At 45.2% G+C, this 23,020-nt stretch overlaps 1 protein-coding gene across 7 annotated transcripts in view; it reads right to left on the reverse strand.

Moving 5' to 3' along the window:
• Positions 1-15,950: 15,950 nt before the first annotated feature.
• Positions 15,951-23,020, reverse strand: part of SV2B (synaptic vesicle glycoprotein 2B) — a 143,169-nt gene continuing 136,099 nt past the window's right edge. For all 7 annotated transcript variants that reach the window (XM_066238629.1, XM_066238628.1, XM_066238624.1 and 4 more), the window contains one exon: positions 15,951-21,061. In XM_066238629.1, the coding sequence (XP_066094726.1) occupies positions 20,878-21,061 (184 nt within the window). In that variant the 3' untranslated portion in view covers positions 15,951-20,877. The remainder of the gene's footprint in view (positions 21,062-23,020) is intronic.

A 23,020-nucleotide genomic window follows, 5' to 3' on the forward strand; every position in this document is an offset into this window, starting at 1 on the left:
AACCAGCTTTATAAGAAATGTTAATCTTATTGATCAATGTCACCCCATTAAATTTCCAAAATAAAAAATTATTTGTAAAAAATTGTAGAGGGAGGGAGGGAAGAAGGAAGGAAGGAAAGAAGGAAGGGAGGGAGGGAGGGAGGGAGGGAGGGAGGGAGGAGAAAGGAATGAAGGAAGATTAAAAGGTTTTCTTTGAGTAGAAAAGGAAAGGCCAAAACCAAATAAGAAAATATGAGAGAAAGGGAAAAACCTTAGTTGGAACCCAAAATTCTATAAATACAGCAAATGAGACATTTTAAAAGCTACTATGAAGGCTAAGAGAAAAAAGTATTAACTACAATAAGAACTTAGGAAATACACAACAAAAAAGATCTAAAATATGACATCAATAATATAAAGCATGTATAGGGAGGTAAAAATGTAGTCCTTATAGAATATATTCAAACTTAAATGCCAGTCAGCTTAAAAATAAACTGCTATGGGTAAAGAATAATATACATAACCTCAAAATAACCATGATAAAGAATGGTATACAGAAACCTCATGATAACAACAATCCTAAAAGCTATGAAAGATAAACAAAGAACACCTAAAAACAATTAACAAAATGGCAGTAATTTCACACTCATCAATAATTTCTTTAAATGCAACTGGATTAAATGCTTCAAGAAAAATACATCAGTTGGCTGAATGGATTTAAAAAATATAACCCATCTATACACTGCTTATAAGAGACTCACTTCAAATCAAAAGACATACAAAAACTGAAGGAACTGAAAAAGATATTACATGCAAATAGAAATGAAAAGAAAGCTGAAGGCAATACTTATCAGACAAAATAAACTTTAAAACAAAAAAAAAAGTTTAAAAAAGACCCACGAAGATGGATATTACATAATTATAAAGTGATCAATACAAGAAGAAAACATACAGATGGCCAATAGACAGTTCAGAAGCTCATCACTAATCAGGGAAATGCAAATCAAAACCACAATGAGATATCACCTCACACTTCTTAGAATGGCGCTCATCAATAAATCAACAACTAACAAGTTCTGGCAAAGATATGAAGAACCCCACAGAGAAACCTTTGTGCACTGTTGGTGGGATTGTAAATTAGTACAGGTACTATGAAAACAGTATGGAGATTCCTCAAAAAATTAAAAATAGAACTTCCATACTACCCACCAATCCCATTTCTGGGTATTTATTTGGAGAAAAAAAAAACAAATTTAAAAAAATATATGCACTCCTACTTTGTTGCAGCATCACTAATAATACCCAAGATAGGGAAGCAACCTAGATGTCCATCAATAGATAAATAGATAAAGAAAATGTGGTATATATACTCAATGGAATATTATTCAGCAATAAAAAAGAATGAAATACTGCCATTTGCAACAACATGGATGGACTTAAAAGTTATTAAGTGAAATAAGTCAGACAGAAAGAGACAAACACCATATGATCTCACTTATATGTGGAATTAATAAAATAATAAACAAAGCAGAACAGACTTATAGATATTGTTAAAGGAGAGGGGGCTGGAGGATAGCAGTAAAAAAAAAGTACACATTCAATTTTTAAAATAACTAGAGCAAAATATAAATACTGTGTGTAGCCTATTCATTCAATAAGTATTATTTTTTAAAAACCAATAAAAATAAATAAATATATTTAACAAATGCATCAATATGGCTCCTTCATCACATTTACAAAGCCACACATTCAGTCTTGTATCTGGCTAAAATATTTCAGACCACAAATGAAACTTGGTGGGGTTAGACCTGGGTGTTATGTGTCATTGTCGCTGACAGAACGCTGTAGATGGCTTTACTTTTCTTCCCACAGGCACAGTCACACTAATATAACATAAAGGACTTTATTACTTCTCCAGCTCACTCGCTTGTCTTCTCAGGGAAGAGAGGATTTATGCTCAAGAGCTTTATGCCCCAAGATACTCTCTGCCATCACTCAGCAGGTGCCAGTGCTCTGAAAGCAACAGGACACCAGCCCGGAAAACTGATGTGCAAGCTGGAGGCACTGAACCTCTCCATGAAATATCAATAGTTTACCTCATCCAGTCTGGCTAAGTGATTAACTACCAGCCAGCCACAATGAGGGATTCTTTTTTAAACATAGTGTAGAACTAAAAGACAATGTTTTGATGTAAGAAAATTTAAAGCAGCAAAATTCGGAATGGCCCACACACTCAGGGTGCAACTGTGCGAAAGTATTTATTCAAGTGGAATATATAACAAGCAACACAAGAGTGTACGGGGAAAGTAAATTTTTAAATTACTGCATATACTTTTTTTATTTTCTCATTTTGACCAATACTGTAGAAGATGCTGAACAAAAAAAAGAATTGCAAATTCCATGATAGCTTTTGTAAAGCAAGGAAGTTAACAGCCACTGAATCCGTACTACATGCTGAAGGATGTACATACAATATTGCAATTTACTCTCACAACAAAATTACAAGGTGGGTGGCATTATCTCCTTCTTTGAGACAACATATGCAACTTGCTATGAAAATACTGTTATAGACCGAGTTATGGTTCCAAATCCTTATTCTATCTCCAATAGTAAGCATGTATGGAATATATATATATATCATACATACCCTTTGCCCTGTAAACCTGCAGTGTCCCTTTGACTCTGGGTTCAGATATATGACTTGTTTTGGCTGATGGGATATTAGCACGTGGGATGCAAGCAGAGGCTTTTAAAAATGTTTTAATTTTTAATATTATGACCTTCCACACCTAAAATATCCAAATTGGGATGGTGCATGCCTTACAAATTGACAATAAATTCTACTAATGTATTGAATCGTGCTTAATGTACTGAAAACTAACTATTTCAATACAAGCATTCCCTGAACTTCTACATTTGGACTGGACATGGTTGGGAATAAAGTTTATGTACTAATATCTGCTATTAGAGAAACAGGATCACACTTGTTAAAGATCTAGCAGAGAAATGGTCGGAAAGGGAAATAACTAAATAAATTGTGGTACACCCAAACAATGGAATATTATCCCTCTAGTTTATATAGAAAAAAAGGCTAAATATGTATATGCATATTTTCTTAGTTTCATGAGAAGAGAGGAAAGTGTGGACGGATATGCACCCAACTGTTAACATTGGTTACCTTGGGGTGGATAGGGAACACAGGTGTGAGCAGATCACCAGCATTTAATTTATACGTCTTTATCTTGCTTTGCTTGTTACAAGTCTTCAATAACTTTGATGCTATCGTGTCTGAGTATTTTTTCTCCTTTCTCTCCTCTCCTCCTGCTCTCCCATTCTGCGTGTGTTAGTGCAGTTGATGGTTGCCAACGTGTATCCGAGAGTCTTTTCGTTTTTATTCACCCTTTTTTCCTACTTCTCATCTTGCATACTTTCATAATTCTTCTTCCTGCCACTTCAAGTCAACTCTTGAGCCCATTTAGTAAAGTTTTGTTTTTTTTTCAGTTATTGACTTTTCAATCCCAGAATTCCCACTTGGCACTGTGTTAGGATTTCTACTTCTTTAATATTTGTCTGTTTGATGTAACATCATCACCATGCCTTCCTTGACTTCTTCCATTGTGGGTTCCTCTAGTTCTGTGAACATATTTGGAATGGCTATTTTGAAGTCGATTGCTGTTAAACCTGACATCCGGCCACTCTCACAAGCAGTTTCTATTGTCATCCTTTCTTCCTGGTATATGGGTCACATTTTACTTTTTTTTTTCTTTTTATATGCCTTATCATTTTTGTTGGAAACTGGACACTTCAGATTATATGTTGTAGTAACACGGGGTACTGATATCCCCATCCAAGACTTGCTTTTGTTATTGTCTTATTTTTTAGTGACTCCCCAGATTTTACTGAGGTCTATTCATGAACACCACACCCTCCCGCCCTTAACACAGTGTTAAACCTCTAGTGTCCTCGGATTTGAGGATGCCCACATCCCATGCCCTGGGATGACCGTGTATTGGTAGATCTCTCTTTCTCTCAACTGTTAAACTCGACTAATTGCATACTGGTTACTCTATTATTTTCTTTCTTTCTTCTTTTTTCTTTCTTTTTTTTTTTTTTTTTTTTTTTTTTTTTTTTTTGTATTTTTCTGAAGCTGGAAACAGGGAGAGACAGTCAGACTCCCGCATGCGCCCGACCGGGATCCACCCGGCACGCCCACCAGGGGCGATGCTCTGCCCACCAGGGGGCGATGCTCTGCCCCTCCGGGGCGTCGCTCTGCTGCGACCAGAGCCACTCTAGCGCCTGGGGCAGAGGCCAAGGAGCCATCCCCAGCGCCAGGGCCATCTTTGCTCCAATGGAGCCTTGGCTGCGGGAGGGGAAGAGAGAGACAGAGAGGAAGGAGGGGGGGTGGAGAAGCAAATGGGCGCCTCTCCTATGTGCCCTGGCCGGGAATCGAACCCGGGTCCCCCGCACACCAGGCCGACGCCCTACCACTGAGCCAACCGGCCAGGGCCTACTCTATTATTTTCAAAAATACCCTGAGGCCTGCGTTGCTCTGTAAACTGATTAAATCAAACTGGGACTCTTCTGGAGGAACAGTATCAGAGCCTGTGTGCTTGGCCGGCAGCCGTCTGGATGGAGTCTCCACTTTGGTCTTGGTTCAAATACTACAAACTCTACCCTTTATTATCAAATTTTTATAGATTTTCTTGAATGGCTGTTTTTTTTTTTTTCACTTGTTCTATGCCCTTAGGGCCATTTCCAGATGTTTTAAATGGCTGGAATTTTTTAAAGTAATATTCAGCAGTTTCACTGGTGAGTGGATCAGCGGAGAGCCTCATGCCATCGTGCTGACTGTGTCCAATCACCTGACCTTATGGTGATTCATTGGCAATGAATGAAAATGCGAATTAAGAGGCAAAAGATCTGTAGGGTATTTTACTCTAAACGAGATCATCTATAGACATAGAAACTGAGGCCCAAAGTCAAGTGGTGCATCCTCATCACCCTTGCTGGTGTTCCCGCACCCCAAAGTCAGGTGGTGCATCCTCATCACCCTTGCTGGTGTTCCCGCACCCCAAAGTCAAGTGGTGCAGCCTCATCACCCTTGCTGGTGTTCCCGCACCCCAAAGTCAGGTGGTGCATCCTCATCACCCTTGCTGGTGTTCCCGCACCCCAAAGTCAGGTGGTGCATTCCCATCACCCTTGCTGGTGTTCCCGCACCCCAAAGTCAGGTGGTGCATCCCCATCACCCTTGCTGGTGTTCCCGCACCCCAAAGTCAGGTGGTGCATCCTCATCACCCTTGCTGGTGTTCCCGCACCCCAAAGTCAAGTGGTGCAGCCTCATCACCCTTGCTGGTGTTCCCGCACCCCAAAGTCAGGTGGTGCATCCTCATCACCCTTGCTGGTGTTCCCGCACCCCAAAGTCAGGTGGTGCATCCTCATCACCCTTGCTGGTGTTCCCGCACCCCAAAGTCAGGTGGTGCATCCTCATCACCCTTGCTGGTGTTCCCGCACCCCAAAGTCAAGTGGTGCATCCCCATCACCCTTGCCGGTGTTCCCGCACCCCAAAGCCGTGGCCTTAGGAGCGCAGGCAGACCCGGCAAAGATGCGCAGGTGCAGGCGAAGGGAGGACAGTGGGACCCCTCCTGCTGCCACCTGATCTCCCCAGTTCAACCAGGCAGCCTCCACGGAGGAGATATTTTATTCATGTGGCACAGAGATCCCCCAACGGTGTCAGCGAAATCAAACATCCCTGAAGAGCCGATTCCCAGGTTCCCTTAGAGTTGCTGCATCCAGTCATTGCTCCTTACAGCTTGTGTTACTAAAGATAGCTCTGCTTTGTTTGACAAAAAGTGCATCTGGAGTATAGAATCTTAAAAGAGAATGTGCCCAGATGGTAGCGATATTTAAGGAAATGCCGTTTTCCAGTTTGGAAGTTTGTAACCCCCGCTGATTTTGTTGGTAGGATTTTTTCAAACCCCCTTTTGCCCGTACATGGTTCAAGTTGACAGGGGCGTTTCATGGTGTAGTCATGGTAACCGTGAAGCCTCACTAGGGTACCCACCACAGCTCACACAACATGCACGCGCACACACACACACACACACACTTCACATTTTATCCACAATGCATAACCCACTGAAACCCCCCAAATCATTTACATCCTGAAAACGAGCTTAAAATAACAAATACCAAACTTGTATGAACTTCCACATGTTGTGTTTTTGTCACTTTGTCTAATTACTATTCACACCAAAGGTAAAAAAAAAAAGCAATTTGGTAGCAGATTGCTTGGGGTGGAGCACTTGGGTTTTTGGGGTTCAATAGAGGGGGGAGCAGAGAATTCATATATTTGCCTCTTTGCTAGGAGAAAGGCTAAAACCGAAGATGGCTTTATTTTATTTTTTAAGGCATTATCTAAATTTTTTTTTAATTTTTTTATTGATTTTAGAAAGGAAAGGAAAGGACTGAGACAGAAAGAGAACACCGAGCTGCCCCTGTGTGTGCCCTGACTGGGGATCGAACCGGCAACCTCTGCGATTCAGAACGATGCTCCAACTAACCGAGCTATCCAGCCAGGGCAATGGGGGCTGTAAAAATCAGCTCATTCCCATTTGTTTTCACACTCCTTGCAGTAATAATTATTCCTGGCTAATAATGCTGGTTTTAAAAGCAGGTAATTAGCGCTTCCAACACTGTGATTGAATTTCTTGAAATTAAAAACCTATATTCTACAACCTGGGTCCCAATTTTGTGACCAAGAAGAATTCCCCTGCATTTGCTTTAGTTGGGTCACACCTGGTGGGATGTCCAGTACCCAGAAGACTTGTTTCAGGGGAACACTGATGGACAGATCTGCCTTTGGGGGTGATTCAGACCAAGTCAACGGGAAGACCCGTAAACCGTATCTTTTGTTGTTGTTGTTGTTGTTGTTTTCGTATTTTTCTGAAGCTGGAAACAGGGAGGCAGTCAGACAGACTCCCAGCATGCACCTGACCGGGATCCACCCGGCACGCCCACCAGGGGGCGATGCTCTGCCCATCCGGGGCGTCGCTCTGCCGCAACCAGAGCCATTCCAGTGCTCAAGGCAGAGGCCACAGAGCCATCCCCAGCGCCCGGGCCATCCCCGCTCCAATGGAGCCTTGGCTTTAGGAGGGGAAGAGAGAGACAGAGAGGAAGGAGAGGGGGAGGGGTGGAGAAGCAGATGGGTGCCTCCCCTGTGTGCCCTGGCTGGGAATCGAACCTGGGACTTTCACACGCCAGGCCGACGCTCTACCACTGAGCCAACTGGCCAGGGCCAAACCGTATCTTAAAACTTTTCCCTGGAGAAACAGAGACTCTTCGGTGCAACTGGAGAGGAGTGTGGAATTTTAAATCTCGAAGTCTGTATCTTCTGTGAAATGATCTCTGAAGAGCCAAGGAATGTTCCTGAGGAAGGAGTAGCCTCACTCAGGGAGATGCCACCCGTCCAAAGCAGAAGCTGGGGGAAGGGTCCTCAGTATTTGTTCTGAGGTCCCCCGCCACCCTGTTCCCTACAGTAAAATGTTATGTGTGAGAAGGCCCACCCCCTTCTCACTCAGTGGCTTCTTGCATAGCCTGGGTTAGCCTGGCAGTAAAGACTTATGAGAGAGTAGTTTATTCGGGGTGCAGGTGGGGGGAAGAAGTAATTCCAGAGACTGACGGACAGGGAGAAGGGAAAAGAAATCCAATACAAAATGCATCCCATTGTCTGCCGGCCCTCTCTCCTAGGCCACTTAGTCACATGTGAGCGCGCCTCTGAATCGCCATCCAGAGTAAGCACTGGCCCGTGGGCTCCTGTCCCCTGTGGGCCCAGGGCCCCTCCCACGGGGCAGCAGTGCCCTCCATTTCAGAGTGGAGCATCTGTGAGCACTGACCACTTAGTTCTGTGGCTGTGGCACCCTGTGGTGTCCACAATGCCCGAGGCAACAAGTAAGAGGTCCACAGGTGGGCTTGAGGGAAGGTGCTGTCCGGCCCCACCTGCGGGACACTTGTCAGACAGAGCCCGTGTGGAGCGATGACTTCAACAGCGAGTGAAGTCAGCGGAGAGGCCACAGGGATCTGAGGCAGGTGCCTTAGAGGTGTCTAATCCTCCCATCACAGAGTGACAATCGGGGCAGAGGGTAGGCAGACACTGTTCTGGGATCCCCGATCATTCCTCGGGTGTGTTGTAGTGAAGACCTGGGGATACAGCTTCCTGTTTCCCTCTCAAGAGTCTTTTCCACCTCCTGTCCTGTGCTTCATTGCCACCTGCCTGAAACTGCCTGTGGCCTCACACAGGAGCTCTGTTGCCCAGCGGTCTACGATTCTGCCTCTTCTGTTTCCCCTGGGGGGACCGGGATTCCAAACACACACTCCCATTCCTAGAACCACACGTGCTGACCTCTTTCTTGCTTCTGTGGGTGCCACCTGCTACCCGCTTCTGACCTGGCCTTGTTCCGTGTCCTGCCCCCGCCTCGCCTTCTGTGCTGTGATGTCCCCGTCATCTAATTCATCCTCTCTTTCTCACTCCTCTTTCCTTTAGGCTGGGTTCCCCGGGGGGGGGGGGGGTCCTATATGCCGTGTAAATAACATCTGAGAGTTTGACGCAAATGCAGTGTTGATTTTGAAGCAAAATTATATTAATTGGGAATAGTCTGTTATTTGGCAAGCCAAATAACAGACTATGAAGTTGTTCTTGACCATGCGGCAGTCAGGAAAAATGTGTGTGCATAATGATCAAATCATGAAAACATGTGACTCTCAAGCCTTCTATTGGTGTCACAAACACGGCCTTCAATGAAACCTTCTCGCCAGAATTTTTGGAAGAGACATCATTTCTGCAAAACCTCACCCAGTTGTGCTAGATCTCTTTTCCATGTGAGAGACCCACATTTCCCTCGGTCATTCTTTATACGGTACAAGGGCTGCTTGTGTTTTTTCTATATATTTCTAAGTTTCCTATGAACTGGATCGTATTTATAGGAATCGCCCATGTTTCTTAGGGTTTTCTCTAGGCTGTTCATGTAAAATTCTCAACCCTAATAAGAGTTTCACCTGGTTATTCCTGGAAGTTTGCAAGGAATGCCACGTGTTTGCATATAAGTGTTTTCCTCTGCCTGCTTCGGTCCCCCACTTTGATGTTTAGTGCCCCCCAACAAAGCCTTTCCCCACCATAGCCATCACTGGGCTGCGCCCACAGTCCCACAGCCTCGGTTTCCACAGGGATTCCATGCAAGTCCAGGGAGGTGGCCAGTGAGCCATCTCTGAGCAGCGCCGTCTCCCCTTCCCCTCCTTCCAGGGTATAAAGTGTCCTCCCAGAGCACACACCTGTTTTCCGTGCTTCCCGGAATTCTGCCGGGCAAACTAATGCCAGGAAGGTCCGTTTTGGAAAACACACGGGACTCTCACTCAAATACATTTCCAGACCCTTCACCCATCTGTCTTTTTCTGGTCTCTTTTTCTCTGCATGATCATCTCTAGCTCCAGAACATTCCAGAAATAGCCCGGCTCCTCCTGGCCAGACTTGGTGTACGTGATTTCTCTGCCGCACTTGCTGGTGCCCTTTGACCCCTTTGGCTTCCAGGGGAAATATTTGTACTGAATACATAAAACAGGAAACTTTTTTTTCTCTAGAACTATGGATTCAAGGAAAGGCAAAAGGCAGGTAGCAACTAACATTTGCAGACATCAGATGGAAAAGATAGTTCAGAGGGGTCCCCCACTTGCCCAAACTTAACCACCTAATAAGTGATTGAAAATAGGGAATATTTGACAACGAAACTCTCTCTCTCTCAACCTGGTCTCTCTGATGACCTTGTTTCATGGTTTCCATTGGTGTGGCTAACGTTTCTTGTCACTACTTTGGGGTATCTCAGTTAAGATCTGAATATAAAACTAAAATTCACTTTTGCTATGCATACATTCTTTTTCTTTAGGTTAGCCCTGATCCCAGATTTCTTTCTCTATGACACGTACAGATCATCTGTCACTTATTTTTTTATTTTCAGCAGAAGCCACTAGTCGACAATAAGCCAAGTAGGCCCTGGCCAGATGGCCCAGTGTGTAAAGTATCCTCCCAGAGCACCAAGATTGTGGGTTCAATCCCCAGTCAGGGCACACACGAGAGGCAAACAGTGCTACAACTAAATGAAACAACTAAGTGGAACAATGAGTTGATCCTTTTCTCTCTTTCTCTTTCTATCCCTGCCTCCCCACTGCCCCTCCCATTTCTCTCTCTCTCTCTCTCTCTCTCTCTCTCAAATCAATGGAAAAACTAAAATAAATTAATTAATCAATAAGCAGAGTGCACTGTTTCAAGCTTCTCAGAGGGAAACATATGCAACATTGTATGCATTTTCTTTCTTGTGTTCTACCAAGACACACTCTCTCTCTCTCTCTCTCTCTCTCTCTCTCTCTCTCTCTCACACACACACACACACACACACACACACACACACACACACACACACGAAGTTCTATTTCCATGTCTTGCTTTGTGTGCATTCCCTAGGAGACACTGTTCTCACTGGAGAAAGCCAAAACTCGGGGGGACCTTACAGCCGAGTGTCCACACTTCTCTTTTAATCGGGGTTAAGCAACCAGCCCAGGACCTCCCAGCCTTTTCCCAGATCACACAAGTTAGGAGTGGAGCCAAGAGTCTCTGGGTCCCCGATGGGGCTCTCCCAGTCTATCTGCCTTTACATGGGCCAGTTTGCTGGAAAGATTTGTTCCCACGAGCTCAGCTAGGACCTTGTGTTTAAATATGGTTATTGTCAACCGTGGCCAGATAGCTCGGTTGGTTAGAGCAGTGGTCGGCAAACTCATTAGTCAACAGAGCCAAATATCAACAGTACAACAAGTGAAATTTCTTTTGAAAGCCAAATTTTTTAAACTTAAACTATCTAGGTAGGTACATTCCTTATCGAGGTAGCGCCTGCACGTGGTATTTTGTGGAGGAGCCACACTCAAGGGGCCAAAGAGCTGCATGTGGCTCACAAGCCGCAGTTTGCCGACCAAGGGGTTAGAGCAGGGGTCCCCAAACTACGGTCCGCGGGCCGCATGCGGCCCCCTGAGGCCATTTATCCGGCCCCCGCCACACCTCCGGAGGGGGCACCTCTTTCATTGGTGGTCAGTGAGAGGAGCACATTGACCATCTCATTAGCCAAAAGCAGGCCCATAGTTCCCATTGGTCAGTTTGTTGATTTAAATTTACTTGTTCTTTATTTTTAAATATTGTATTTGTTCCTGTTTTGTTTTTTTACTTTAAAATAGGATATGTGCAGTGTGCATAGGGATTTGTTCATAGTTTTTTTTATAGTCCAGCCCTCCAACGGTCTGAGGGACAGTGAACTGGCCCCCTGAGTAAAAAGTCTGGGGACCCCTGGGTTAGAGCATTTCCCCGAAGCACAGAGGTTGTTGGTTTGATCCCCGGTCAATACACTCTCCTGCTCTCTCCCTTCCTCGCTTTAAAACAAAATAAAAAATTAATAAAAATAAATTAATTAATTAAAAAATATATGGTTAATGTCAGCAGCCTCATTTCCAAATGTGGAAGAGTTTAATTTTTTCCAACACACTGTGAATATAGAAAGCACTGTTCACGTCTGCATCCTCGTTTAATCCACGCAATCTTGGCAAATTCCCAGGCACGCCCAGAGGTCTTTGCCTATCTGTAATCACCCAGCAACAGCAAATGGTGAAGGACTGCTTCAATAAGCATGCGTGAAATGCTCATTGTCTGCTAGGATGAAGACAGGTGTATCTACCTGAGCACTGAATAAATGTTTGCTGAATCTGGATCTAGACCATTGTCTTCCCAAAGTAAGAAAGTCTCTCTGTTTCGGGCCCAAGCATATAACAATGGTTCAAGACACCCTGGGCCCTTCAGCAAATGTCTTCTGGGATCATCTCCACATTCAGACGCATCCTAAAGAACACAGGGAAAGCACTCGCCGTTTTGCAAAAGCTGTATTTCATTTGACGGAAACCTGGACAGAAGGCTCGCCAACCCTGGAGTGCAGACCTGTTTCATATTTCCAAGGTAGCCGCTGCCCTCTAGTGTTAGAGCGAGAAAGCAAACAGTATACCTGGTAGACTCTAAATTCAGCCTCATGGCGTTTTTCACTTAATGATGTCTCAGCAGTCTTATCAGGAAACCACCGGGAAACCGCTACTAGACAAGGACACTGCCCTGGGGTCGACAAGCTGTTCTCCAAAGGTTTCTATTCAGACAGTTCACACTGGCACTTCCAGACCTGTTAAAACACTGAACTGCTGCCTGACCAGGAGGTGGTGCAGTGGATAAAGCGTTGAACTGGGATGCAGAGGACCCAGGTTTGAAACCCTGAGGTCACTAGCTTCAGTCCTGGCTCATCTGGTTTGAGCAAGGCTCATCAGCTTAGCCCAAGGTCACTGGCTTGAGCAAGGGATCACTTGGTCTGCTGTAACCACCCCCCCCCCCGTCAGGGCACATATGCGAAAGCAACCGATGAACAATTAAAGTGCCACAACAAAAAATTGATGCTTTTCATTTCTCTCCTTTCCTGCCTGTCTGTCCCTATCTGTTCCTCCCTCTGTCTCTTTCTGTCTCTGTCACACACACAAAAAGAATGAAAACAATGAACTGCTTCCATAACAACAGGCAAAAGCCTCTGCTCTTAGTCCCCTGGGTACCTCCACCACTACTCAAGAACCATGACACCTCCCCCTGGACCCCCACTGGTCCCCACCACCCCATACCCAAAAACAGAACGCTCCGCAAAGCAGGGACCTCCAGGACCCGGTCCTAGAGCTGCAGTGTTAGGTCAGCGTTCGGATCAATCCAGTGATTAAATATGTTGACCGTGACGTTTTAATTGCTACTCTCCATTCAACTACGGTGTTCATTCCTCCGTCCATGCATTATTTACGGACACCCCCTATGTCCCAGATGCTGTCTGTGTTCATCACAACACATAGGGGAAAGGGAAAGGTTCGTAAGGTCACAGCCCTGTGGAACTCTCCACACTTAAGATGGCATCTAATTTAGTTCATCTCATCCTCGTGGTCGGGAAACATTAGCAGCCGATGACTAATCTCCACCCCGGCCTCTTGGGGTGGAAGTTCAGTGGGATGGTTATACGGCACTGTGTGCGGGCCACTGAGGGGCCAGCTTCACCTCTTCATAGCCTTCTGGGCTCTGGGGAGTCACTTTACCTTCTTACATTTCAGGTTTCCCATTGCTGAAGGGAAGAAAGTAACATTTACATTGTTGTTATTATAAGAATTAAAGAAGAGAGTCTTTAAAAGTCATCATGCCCTGGCCGGATAGCTCAGTGGGTTAGAGCATCATCCCAAAGCACAGAGGTTGCTGGTTCGATCCCCGGTCAGGGAACATACAGGAACAGATGTATGTTCCTGTTTCTCTTCTCTCTTTCCCTTCCTCTCTCGCTAAAACAGTAACTAAAAATTAAAAAAAAAAAAAAGTCGTTACCACAGCCCTTGTCATCAAATCAGTTGTCAATAAGTGTTTGCTAATATTAATATACTGAAGAACTAACAGGTGAAGAACAAACAGGTGTAGGTCCTCGGAGCAATTCTACTTTCCAGCGACGGTCAGATGGAGAAACACTTACAGGGACAGAGAAGCTGAAGCATGAAAAATACGACAAGAAAACAAGTGACCTCAGTCATTTCACACTCGCAGCATCGGTTTAATCACTCAAGAGGCACACTCCCTATACACGGTCCTATTTACAGACGTATCCAGGCAGCTCCAGAGGGACGTTTGGGAAAGATGTATTCAACCAATTGTCAGGAATTGGGTCGCGTGGCCGATCTCCGACAGGCTGCCTTTTCAGGGCTCACGGCACGTGGCTCTGTGTCCTCCTTGCGGCCTTGGGATTAGGGATGAGTCAGCATGACACAGGGCTGTGAAATGTAGACTCTGCTCCTCTCAACTTGAAGGTGCTTTTCAGAAAGGCAGTGGGTTCCCAAAGAAACCTCTCCTTCCTCCCGGCTGCGTGTCAGCACATTTCGTCTGCAGTCCTCGTATCGCAGACACCTTCTATACCTACAAACTATTCTTTACAAACCCTGGAGCGCTTCCCAGGACCACAGTGGATAGAAGGTGAGAACTTTATTCAATTTCGTTTGGAGACAGCACTATTTCCGGAGCAAACTGCCATTGTGGACATTACTACTCAACCTCACACAAAACCTACAAGGGTCCCATGTAGTCAAAGGACTGACAGCCGTTTTAAAGCAGGCTGTAAGAAGAGTCAAAACCACTAGTCAAACATTCAGGGGAGACCATGAACAGCCAACCATATCTGGATACCTTTTACCTCCCCCCAAAATAGACATGTCTCTAGGCTCCCTCCCACTGGAGGAGATAAAACCTCCGGTCATTGCCCTGGCCGGTTGGCTCAGCGGTAGAGTGTCGGCCTGGCGTGCGGGGGACCCGGGTTCGATTCCCGGCCAGGGCACATAGGAGAAGCGCCCATTTGCTTCTCCACCCCCCCTCCTTCCTCTCTGTCTCTCTCTTCCCCTCCCGCAGCCAAGGCTCCATTGGAGCAAAGATGACCCGGGCGCTGGGGATGGCTCCTTGGCCTCTGCCCCAGGCACTAGAGTGGCTCTGGTCGCGGCAGAGCGACGCCCCGGAGGGGCAGAGCATCGCCCCCTGGTGGGCAGAGCGTCACCCCTGGTGGGTGTGCCGGGTGGATCCCGGTCGGGCGCATGCGGGAGTCTGTCTGACTGTCTCTCCCCGTTTCCAGCTTCAGAAAAATACAAAGAAAAAAAAAACCCACCTCTGGTCACCAGCATTGCTCACTGGAACCCCAAAACTGAGTCTACACTTTCCAAGTTTAGCCTACTACTTTGGAATATAAAATTTTTTCAAAAGACTTGTCAGTATTGATCAGTAGGGAGAGATGGACCAGCACACTTAAGATGGGCTCTCCCTAGTGCCTCAACCTGCTTTATGTACTTAACCCACCACATCGAGAACAGAGAACTGGGAACGAGTGATACAGACACTCTCTGAGTCTGTTAGGTTTGGGCACCTCCGGGATTTAGAGTGACCGGAAACCTCAAACCATATCTCAAGCAGAAATATAACTTTAAATGCCCCTGTATTTCTGAAACCTGAAATGCACAGATCAGCTAGTTTAATATTCACCCCACTGGAAATGGAGAATTGACAAACCTGTGTTTAAACCCTTGATAAATATTTTACACTTTTACATTTTAAAATAGCTTTTAGATTGTATTCCTTATGTGAAAAAAAAAAAAAAGCACAAATCAAAACTGACTAATCTGTGGCATGTCTATTAAACAATAAAACAGTTTTCATATCTATCTATATGCTGTGGGGGATATTTTAAAAAATTATTATATGTCACAAACACTTCCATCTTACTTTCCCAAAATGTTATTTTCAATAGTTGAGCTACATTTCAAAATCCTCTATGGAACTTACTAGATATATGTCTGTTCAGGACTACCTACAAAATACTCTTTTTCTGCCTCCCTTGTCACGACCTAGGTCCTAAGCCACATCTCAGCAATGTAATATCTATGTTTTCATTGCAAATCTTCAGCTTATCGTTTGAGATTGTCATCATAAACTATACAGACTGGAGGTGTCTGAAAATTGTTCTGATTAAAATCATCAGTCTAGTCCCTGGCTGGTGGCTCAGTGGATAGAGCGTTGGCAGGATGTATGGACACCTTGGGTTTGATTCCCAGTCAGGGCACACAGGAGAAGAGCCCATCTGCTTCTCCTCCACCCCCACCTCTTCTCTCCCTCTTCTCCTCCTGCAGACAGTGGCTCAAATGATTCAAGCATCAGCCTCAGGGGTTGCCTGGTGGATCCTGGTTGGGACATATGCAAGAGTCTCACTATCTCCCCTCCTCTCACTTAAAAAAAAAAAAGAAGAAGTAGAGTTTTGATCACTTTCAAATATATTTGGTGTCTAAAAATATTGGCTTTGAAGTTATTTGGGAAAAACACTTTAATAAATAAGAGTCATTCATAATTAGTTTATCAACTGCTCACCGGTTGTTTCTCTGAGCATTTTAAAGCAATCCTGTGCAATAACAGTCCAAAGTCTACTTTTCCCAGAATGCCATTTTCATAGGCTTTTTTTTTGCCCCTAACCTATAGAAGTCACACATGCTGCTTTACAGAAATCTGGATTCCTGAGATTATACACGTGGAAGTGGGGTACACAGCAGTTGGTTTTGAGGAGTTTGCTTTTCCGAGCGACGGTCACTGTGATGAGTCAACCACATCAACTTTGGCAGAAGATGTCTCCTAAAAGACCTTTGCTTTCTGAAGGAATACGTATTTATGGTCTCTGAAATGGTGTGGGATTTTAAGCCACCAGGGCCAGAGGGTGAAGGAACAGCTAAGCTTGTGTCTTTGGGTGAGATGACGAGGGCTCCTAGTTCCTCAGCTCACGTCTCGAACTTTCTGGGCAGGGGAAGAGGGGCAGGTTACAGTCCTGCCGAAGAGTCTCCTGCTCGTTCTATAATTAACAGTGACTGTCCCACTTTTACCTCTCCTTTAACCTTGGTGGACACAGCTCTAGCCTCTGTTTCACGTCATCATTCCTCTTTCTGGAACCTCCCCGCTGTCACCAAAGCCATGCGTCTAAATTTTCCCACCGTGCCTCTGCAAATCCAACCAAATGGCCTTTAAACGTGTCTCAAAAGTGAAGGCTCTGTGTGACTTAGCTTCAAATTGTTCTCATTATAAATGTGTTCTAAACCTGCTGGTTTGGGTTTTCCGTTCTTTGCCACCCAACCTAATCCTAACTAAATCCCAACTAGGTGGTCAGTGTTAGCTTGGGCAACCCCTGGAAAAGCCAGGCGTGGAGGTGGAAACACCCTTCCCTACCAGCCAATGTCCCGTGAGCATTCTCAGCCACCGTCCTTCATCCACGTAAAACTTCCCGTGAAGTCGATTCAGTAAACACTGATCAACTTCCGCAGGAAAAACGAGGCAGTGAGTCTTTCCCCTTACCCGGGTGATAAAGATGAGAAATGAGCAGAGCCCTCGAGGAAAAAAAGACATTGGAGAGGGCAACCCGCGCAGAAAGCCACAGCTGATGGTAAAGATGTAAGAATCCCCTTACAGACAGATGTGTATTTCACTCCTGGTGCGGTTTGTTTTTATTGCCAATTTAACAGCCGTCCTGCCTGCTTGCTAGAAGTGAAGTGAGGTGGAAGGCGGGAGCTGTAGCCCATATTTTCACCACCGGGTCCCCACGGGCTTAGCCCAGAGACTGGCACACAGTTGGGACTCAGTAAGGACTTGTTGAATGAACAAATCCTAATTTTTCTAATCCTTCCACTCATTTTAGGAAAACCAATCAAAGGAGTGTTCAATGACTGGTCTCAGGAAATGGCAAGGAGGGGTTGCTCACATTGTCCCATTCCCCAAAGACCCTGTGGGAGGACATCAGTGACTGAGGAATTAGTCTAGAATTACAGAGAGCAGCACTGTAAGCCTTGTAACTCACTCCTAGCATAACGTGTCACCTTGGACACATCACTGAACCTTTCGAGGTCTCCCTGTGCAAAACAGTGGAAGGGCACGGTTTCTGACGCGCCTCCGCGGGGACCCTGTCAGTGCAGGAACCCAGAAGAGACCTTAGAATCTGGAAACAATCTCTAGCCTCTGTTCTCAAAGGTTTGTTTACATTTGATTTTTATTTTTATTTTTTTCATGAACTCACACAAGGTACCGGGAGACCCTAGAAATCGGGTGATATGTAACACGACCTCGAACTCACGGGCTAAAAACATCACAAATTGATATACCCCTTTCGCTAATCATTTTCAATACAGCAAAAGTTCAAAAAACGGGCATCAGGAAATGACACAGGGCAGGTGAAGCTATTAAAAGTGACTGCTCCTGAGCTGGGTGTCACAAACGCACCGTGAGCTGTGTGGGCAGAGCTGCTCGCTGAGGGGGACCCTCCTTCCTTTCATTCTCCACAGAGACCATCAGGAGTTTCTCTGGGTAGAACGCAAAATGAAAAAGACACAGGCACCCAGGAATGTGGTACACTGCCCCTCAATGTCCTGCCACAGAGACTACATTTAAAGAAGCACTTATCTCAGCAGGAGCGACAGCATTTTTTTTTTTTTTTTTTTTTTGTATTTTTCCAAAGCCAGAAAAGGGGAGGCAGTCAGACAGACTCCCGCATGCGCCCGACCAGGATCCACCCGGCACGCCCACCAGGGAGGCGATGCTCTGCCCATCTTGGGGCGTCGCTCTGCCGCAATCAGAGCCATTCTAGCGCCTGAGGCAGAGGCCACAGAGCCATCCTCAGTGCCTGGGCCAACTTTGTTCCAATGGAGCCTTGGCTGCGGGAGGGGAAGAGAGAGACAGAGAGGAAGGAGAGAGGGAGGGGTAGAGAAGCAGATGGGCACCTCTCCTGTGTGCCCTGGCCTGGAATCAAACTCGGGACTCCTGCACACCAGGCCGACACTCTACCACTGAGCCAACCGGCCAGGGCCAGGAGCGACAGCATTTAAGAGGTTGGCACAGTTCAGTGCCAGGCAATCCTTCATGGGGAAAAATGACAGAGTGTGGGTGAGATGAGAACTGCCCTTGGTTATTTAGATGATTGATGTAAGGAGCCAGAAAGATAATGCAGAAGTTAGCGCTTGGAAATCAAAAGTTTACCCTTAAAATGATCACAGTCACCCCAACGCTAAAAATGAATCCCGTTTAGATTTAAAAGACCTGCTATAGCTCAAAAGGCAGGCTCTCACTGCCTTGTAAATGTCTTACGTGATCGCTGCTCCTTGAATCTTATTATCCCTTTGAAGACCGACGCTGTAAGGGATACAGTAATCCCAGGTTTACACAGCTCTCTTGTATGCATGAGCCACTGCATTTCAGATCCTAAGAGTGTGGCAAGTATAGTACAGCTATGTTACATCAGGCAGCTCATTCTAACGTAGCGTGTCTGTTCTGTAACTTCTATAAAGCACTGAGAGAAATATTTGTACACAAGTGGGACATTTATATATTTGGGAGAGTATCAGAATGTCACATCAGAGTGGATGTATCTTCACTGTACAGAAAAAAAAGGGGGGGATAAATAGAGGTGGGCACAAGAGAAGCAGAGTAACCATTTTAAACCATTAAAGCTGATCTCAACTTGAGGGTAGAAATGTGCTACAAACTTACTGTTTCCTGTCTCCCTGTTACTCCAGAGGACAACGGAGAGATGGCCTGAAGCTATCACAGGGCCCAAGCATACCTCTAAAACAGAAAACCCTCAGCACAGCCCTCACGACTCTGTGTTTAAGTTTTTGGAGGGAAAGTGTGGCACCCCGCAGCACTGAGAGTGTTGCTTAGCAGCTCCAAGCACGCGTTCGAGCAGGCTGATTGATGTCCACCTGGCCTCGGGAAGTGCACCTCCACTGTCACAAGTTCATAGCTCACCGTCCCTTCCATGCAGAGCAGTTCTGATGGATAAAGTGTTGACCCCTTCCTATGCAGTCAAGACTTTAGCCTGTTGCTGACCTTTGCCGAAGTAGTTCGTCCTTGCTTCTTCACCCCACGCCCACCCCCAACTCACGTTCCAAACTGCATCTCAGGAAAGAGTCTTCTTAGAGCACTCAAGCGTGAAAACAGATCTGACATCCACGACTCTCCCTACTCCTGTGTCGATGACATCTGTTTCCAAAGTCCTGAACCAAGACACACAGCATAGGTTCCTCAGGGGAACCTGACCGTTAAAACAATTCTGGACCGAGTGTTAATCGGGAGTGATTTACACTCTGAACAACTGTGGCTCCATTTCCCCACCCCCTCCATCCCGCAGGCTCTCTGCCATGTTTGATTCTCACCTACAAAGACAGTGCCAGGAGCCACTGAACACTTTTCGTGGTGTTGCTGGGGAAGCAGCAAAGTCAATTGTCAGCACGCAGACCGGGAGCTGCAGTCTCACGCATGATCTGTGTGAGAGGAAAGCACTGCACCCACACGGAGCCAAGCGCCTCGCTTAAATAAACTGTCCCGGCTGAGCGCGCAAGGCACCTCCTCCCCACAGCAAGTCGAATGGCTGTAAGAAATTGTGCTTGCATTTGATTAGCTCAGACCCAGTTTCCTGGGACCTTAAACATCAAATCCTCCCAAAATATGGCTATAATGCTGGCTAATATTTGCAGATATCATTTCTGCAAGTGAAACCCAAATACAGTTATGTACAAAGTTAGTTGACAGAAGACCTATCCCATTAAGTGTATTTGAATAGATCAAACTAGGAATAAACATCACTCTTAAATGTATCATCTAAGCTCAGGATACTTGATAGGGAGAGTAGTTTTCTAAAAAGAATGCTCAAATATTTGTGGATGGTGGGGGGGTTATATCAGAGTGACTTCACCACTATTGTGCCAATTCTCAAAGGGAAAATATGAGAGGTGATTCTTCTAGATGCAAAAATATATGTATCCTGTACTTCAAGCCCGATATTTATATGACTTTAAATTAACTTCTTGTCAAGTCAATGTTAGGTCATTGGGCTCTGAGGAACTTTATGAAGGAGTTTGAGTGTTCTCACGGTCAAATTCACTTTGAAATGCGAATAAGTCCTGGCACCTCCGGGGGGGGGGGGGGCGGAATGTAGACACTAGAAGGCGTTATTCCTCCTCCCCTGCCTTGGGCTGGGGACACCTGAAACCATGCATCTCTATGATGATCAGGGTGGCTCAGAACACCTCAAATCAGTCACCTGAGTTATAAACATCTTGAAGTTGCAACGGGTCCTAAACTAGGGGGCAGGTCACAAAATCAACATCTCCCCCGACAGTATTCAGAGTCCCTGTCCCGAAGCACAGCTGCACTGAAGGTTCCAGGTGAAGCCTCTTCCAACATGTCCTGTCCGCAATGGCAGTTCACATCAGGACCTGCTCCCGGGTCTCCGGCAGACGGAGGGCGATCAGGCCTCCCCCAACAAGAGACGTGGCAGCCAGAAGGATGGGGACCACTGTGGTTATCCCAACAAAAGAAGCAAAAATGGTATTTCCCAGGATGGCTCCGAATTTGCATAACCCATTGAGGATGCCGAAGGCGGTGGCCCTGTGAAGGAAGAAAGTACATTCTGAGAGACACCAACTAGACTTCATTGGAGCACCAGCACTGGGTTCTTTCTTTGCCTTGTTGTAGGGGGAGGTGTGGTGAAGGTGTGGGGGGTAATTTTCTGTCCTGAAATCTAAAAGCCATATATTCTCATTTCAGTCAAATTCGGAAATACAGACTCACATGAAGATGCAGGGATAAATAACCGCACCACTGAAAAGCAATCACCGTTATTAACATTGTGGAGTATTTCCTTCAAATTTATTTCTTTTTCTTTTCAAATATATTTCTTTTTAAAATTCCCACAGGTAATACATGCATATTATGAAATACGGAAAGAAAGAATAAGAACGAAGCAGGAAGTGTAAATGTTCCCCCTCCTTACTGATACCCTCAACCCTCTTGTAACAGACTTTTAGTGTGTCTAAATAGCATTTCTCCAAATGTAAGACTACATTTCCCAGATTCCTCTGCTGCTGCTGAGTGCAGTCATGTGACTAGAATTTGGCCAATAGGATGTAAGTGGAAGTTCCTGAGAAACTTCCTTAAGAGATGTTGTGAGTGAGCCATTTGCTCTCTTCTCTTTCATCCTTTTTCCTTCCATCCTGCTTCCTGGGATGGGTGTCATCTTGGGCCATGGCTGAGATCATGAAATGGAGAAAAATAAGGTATAGAAAGAGCCTGCTGCACCTGCTCTGGACATCTACAGGAGATGAAAATAAAATGGCCACTTTCCCAAAGCTGCAGTTTTAGGGGATTTCTGTCTTCCACAGCAGAACCTAACCCTAATTATTACCCCTCGACCCCCCTTCCCACTAATAACTATTACTGACAATCTAACCTTTCTTGACTTCATCTGTATACAGAGACAATATTCCTAGCTCCCTCTCTCCCCAACTGAAATCAAATGTTTCTTTTTCAGACCACAAGTTTACTAAGAAAGTGGTGGCATATTTATACTGGGAAAAAAATTTTTCATTTTTATTTCCATAACTGTACCACACTGCACCCTTATAGTCACTACCCCCAACGCTAGCCTTTTGTTTTCTTGGATAATTTTACAATTTTCCTTTTCCAAATAAGCTCTTGATTAATTTTTTCAAGTTCCTGGGGGTGGGAGGTGGAGCATCTCATAGAATTTGGAATGGACTTTGTAAAGTTTGAGAAAAACTAAAGAAGATTTGACATTTTTGTAAGATTCAATCTTCTTAGAATTCAATAAGGCATCTCCTGACATGATTTAAGTCGTCTTTTATATCTCTCAGCAAAGCTTTATGGTTTTCTTCACATAAGTGTTTCACCTTCCTCACCAAAGTGATTCCTGGATATTTTATGATTTCTGCTGTTATGAAATGTATTTTGATTTTAAGTTTAATTTTTTTAAAATATATTTTAAAGTCTATACATTATTAAGTGAATTTTATTACTGACACCTTACCAGATTCTTTTATTATTTCTAGTAGTCTCTTTAGTTCATTCTCTTGGGGTTCCTAAATTTGAACTGGCATCCCATGTAAATAATGAATGTTTCTCTCCCCTTACTCTGTTTTTTTTTTTTTTAAACAGTGAGAGGAAGGGAGGCAAAGACAGACTCCCGCATGCGCTCCCACAGGATCCACCTGGCAAACCCACTAGGGGGCAGTGCTCTGTCCATCTGGGGCATTGCTCCATTGCTCAGCAACCAAACTCTTCTTAGTGCCTGAGGTGGAGGCCATCCTCAGTACCCAGGGCTAACTTGCTCCAATCAAGCCATGGCTGCAGGAGGAGAAGAAAAAGAGAGCGAGAGAGAGAGAGAGAGAGAAGCAAAGGAAGAAGGGGTGGAGAAGCAGATGGGTGCTTCTTCTGTGTGCCCTGACTGGCAATCAAACCTGGGACATTAATACACTGGGCTGATGCTCTACTACTGAGCCAACCACACAGGGCCTCCTCTTACTCTTTGTAAAAGTTAGGAGTTCAGGG

The sequence above is a fragment of the Saccopteryx bilineata genome, chromosome 7 (genome assembly GCF_036850765.1).
Source record: "Saccopteryx bilineata isolate mSacBil1 chromosome 7, mSacBil1_pri_phased_curated, whole genome shotgun sequence".
Classification (NCBI taxonomy): Eukaryota; Metazoa; Chordata; class Mammalia; order Chiroptera; family Emballonuridae; genus Saccopteryx; species Saccopteryx bilineata.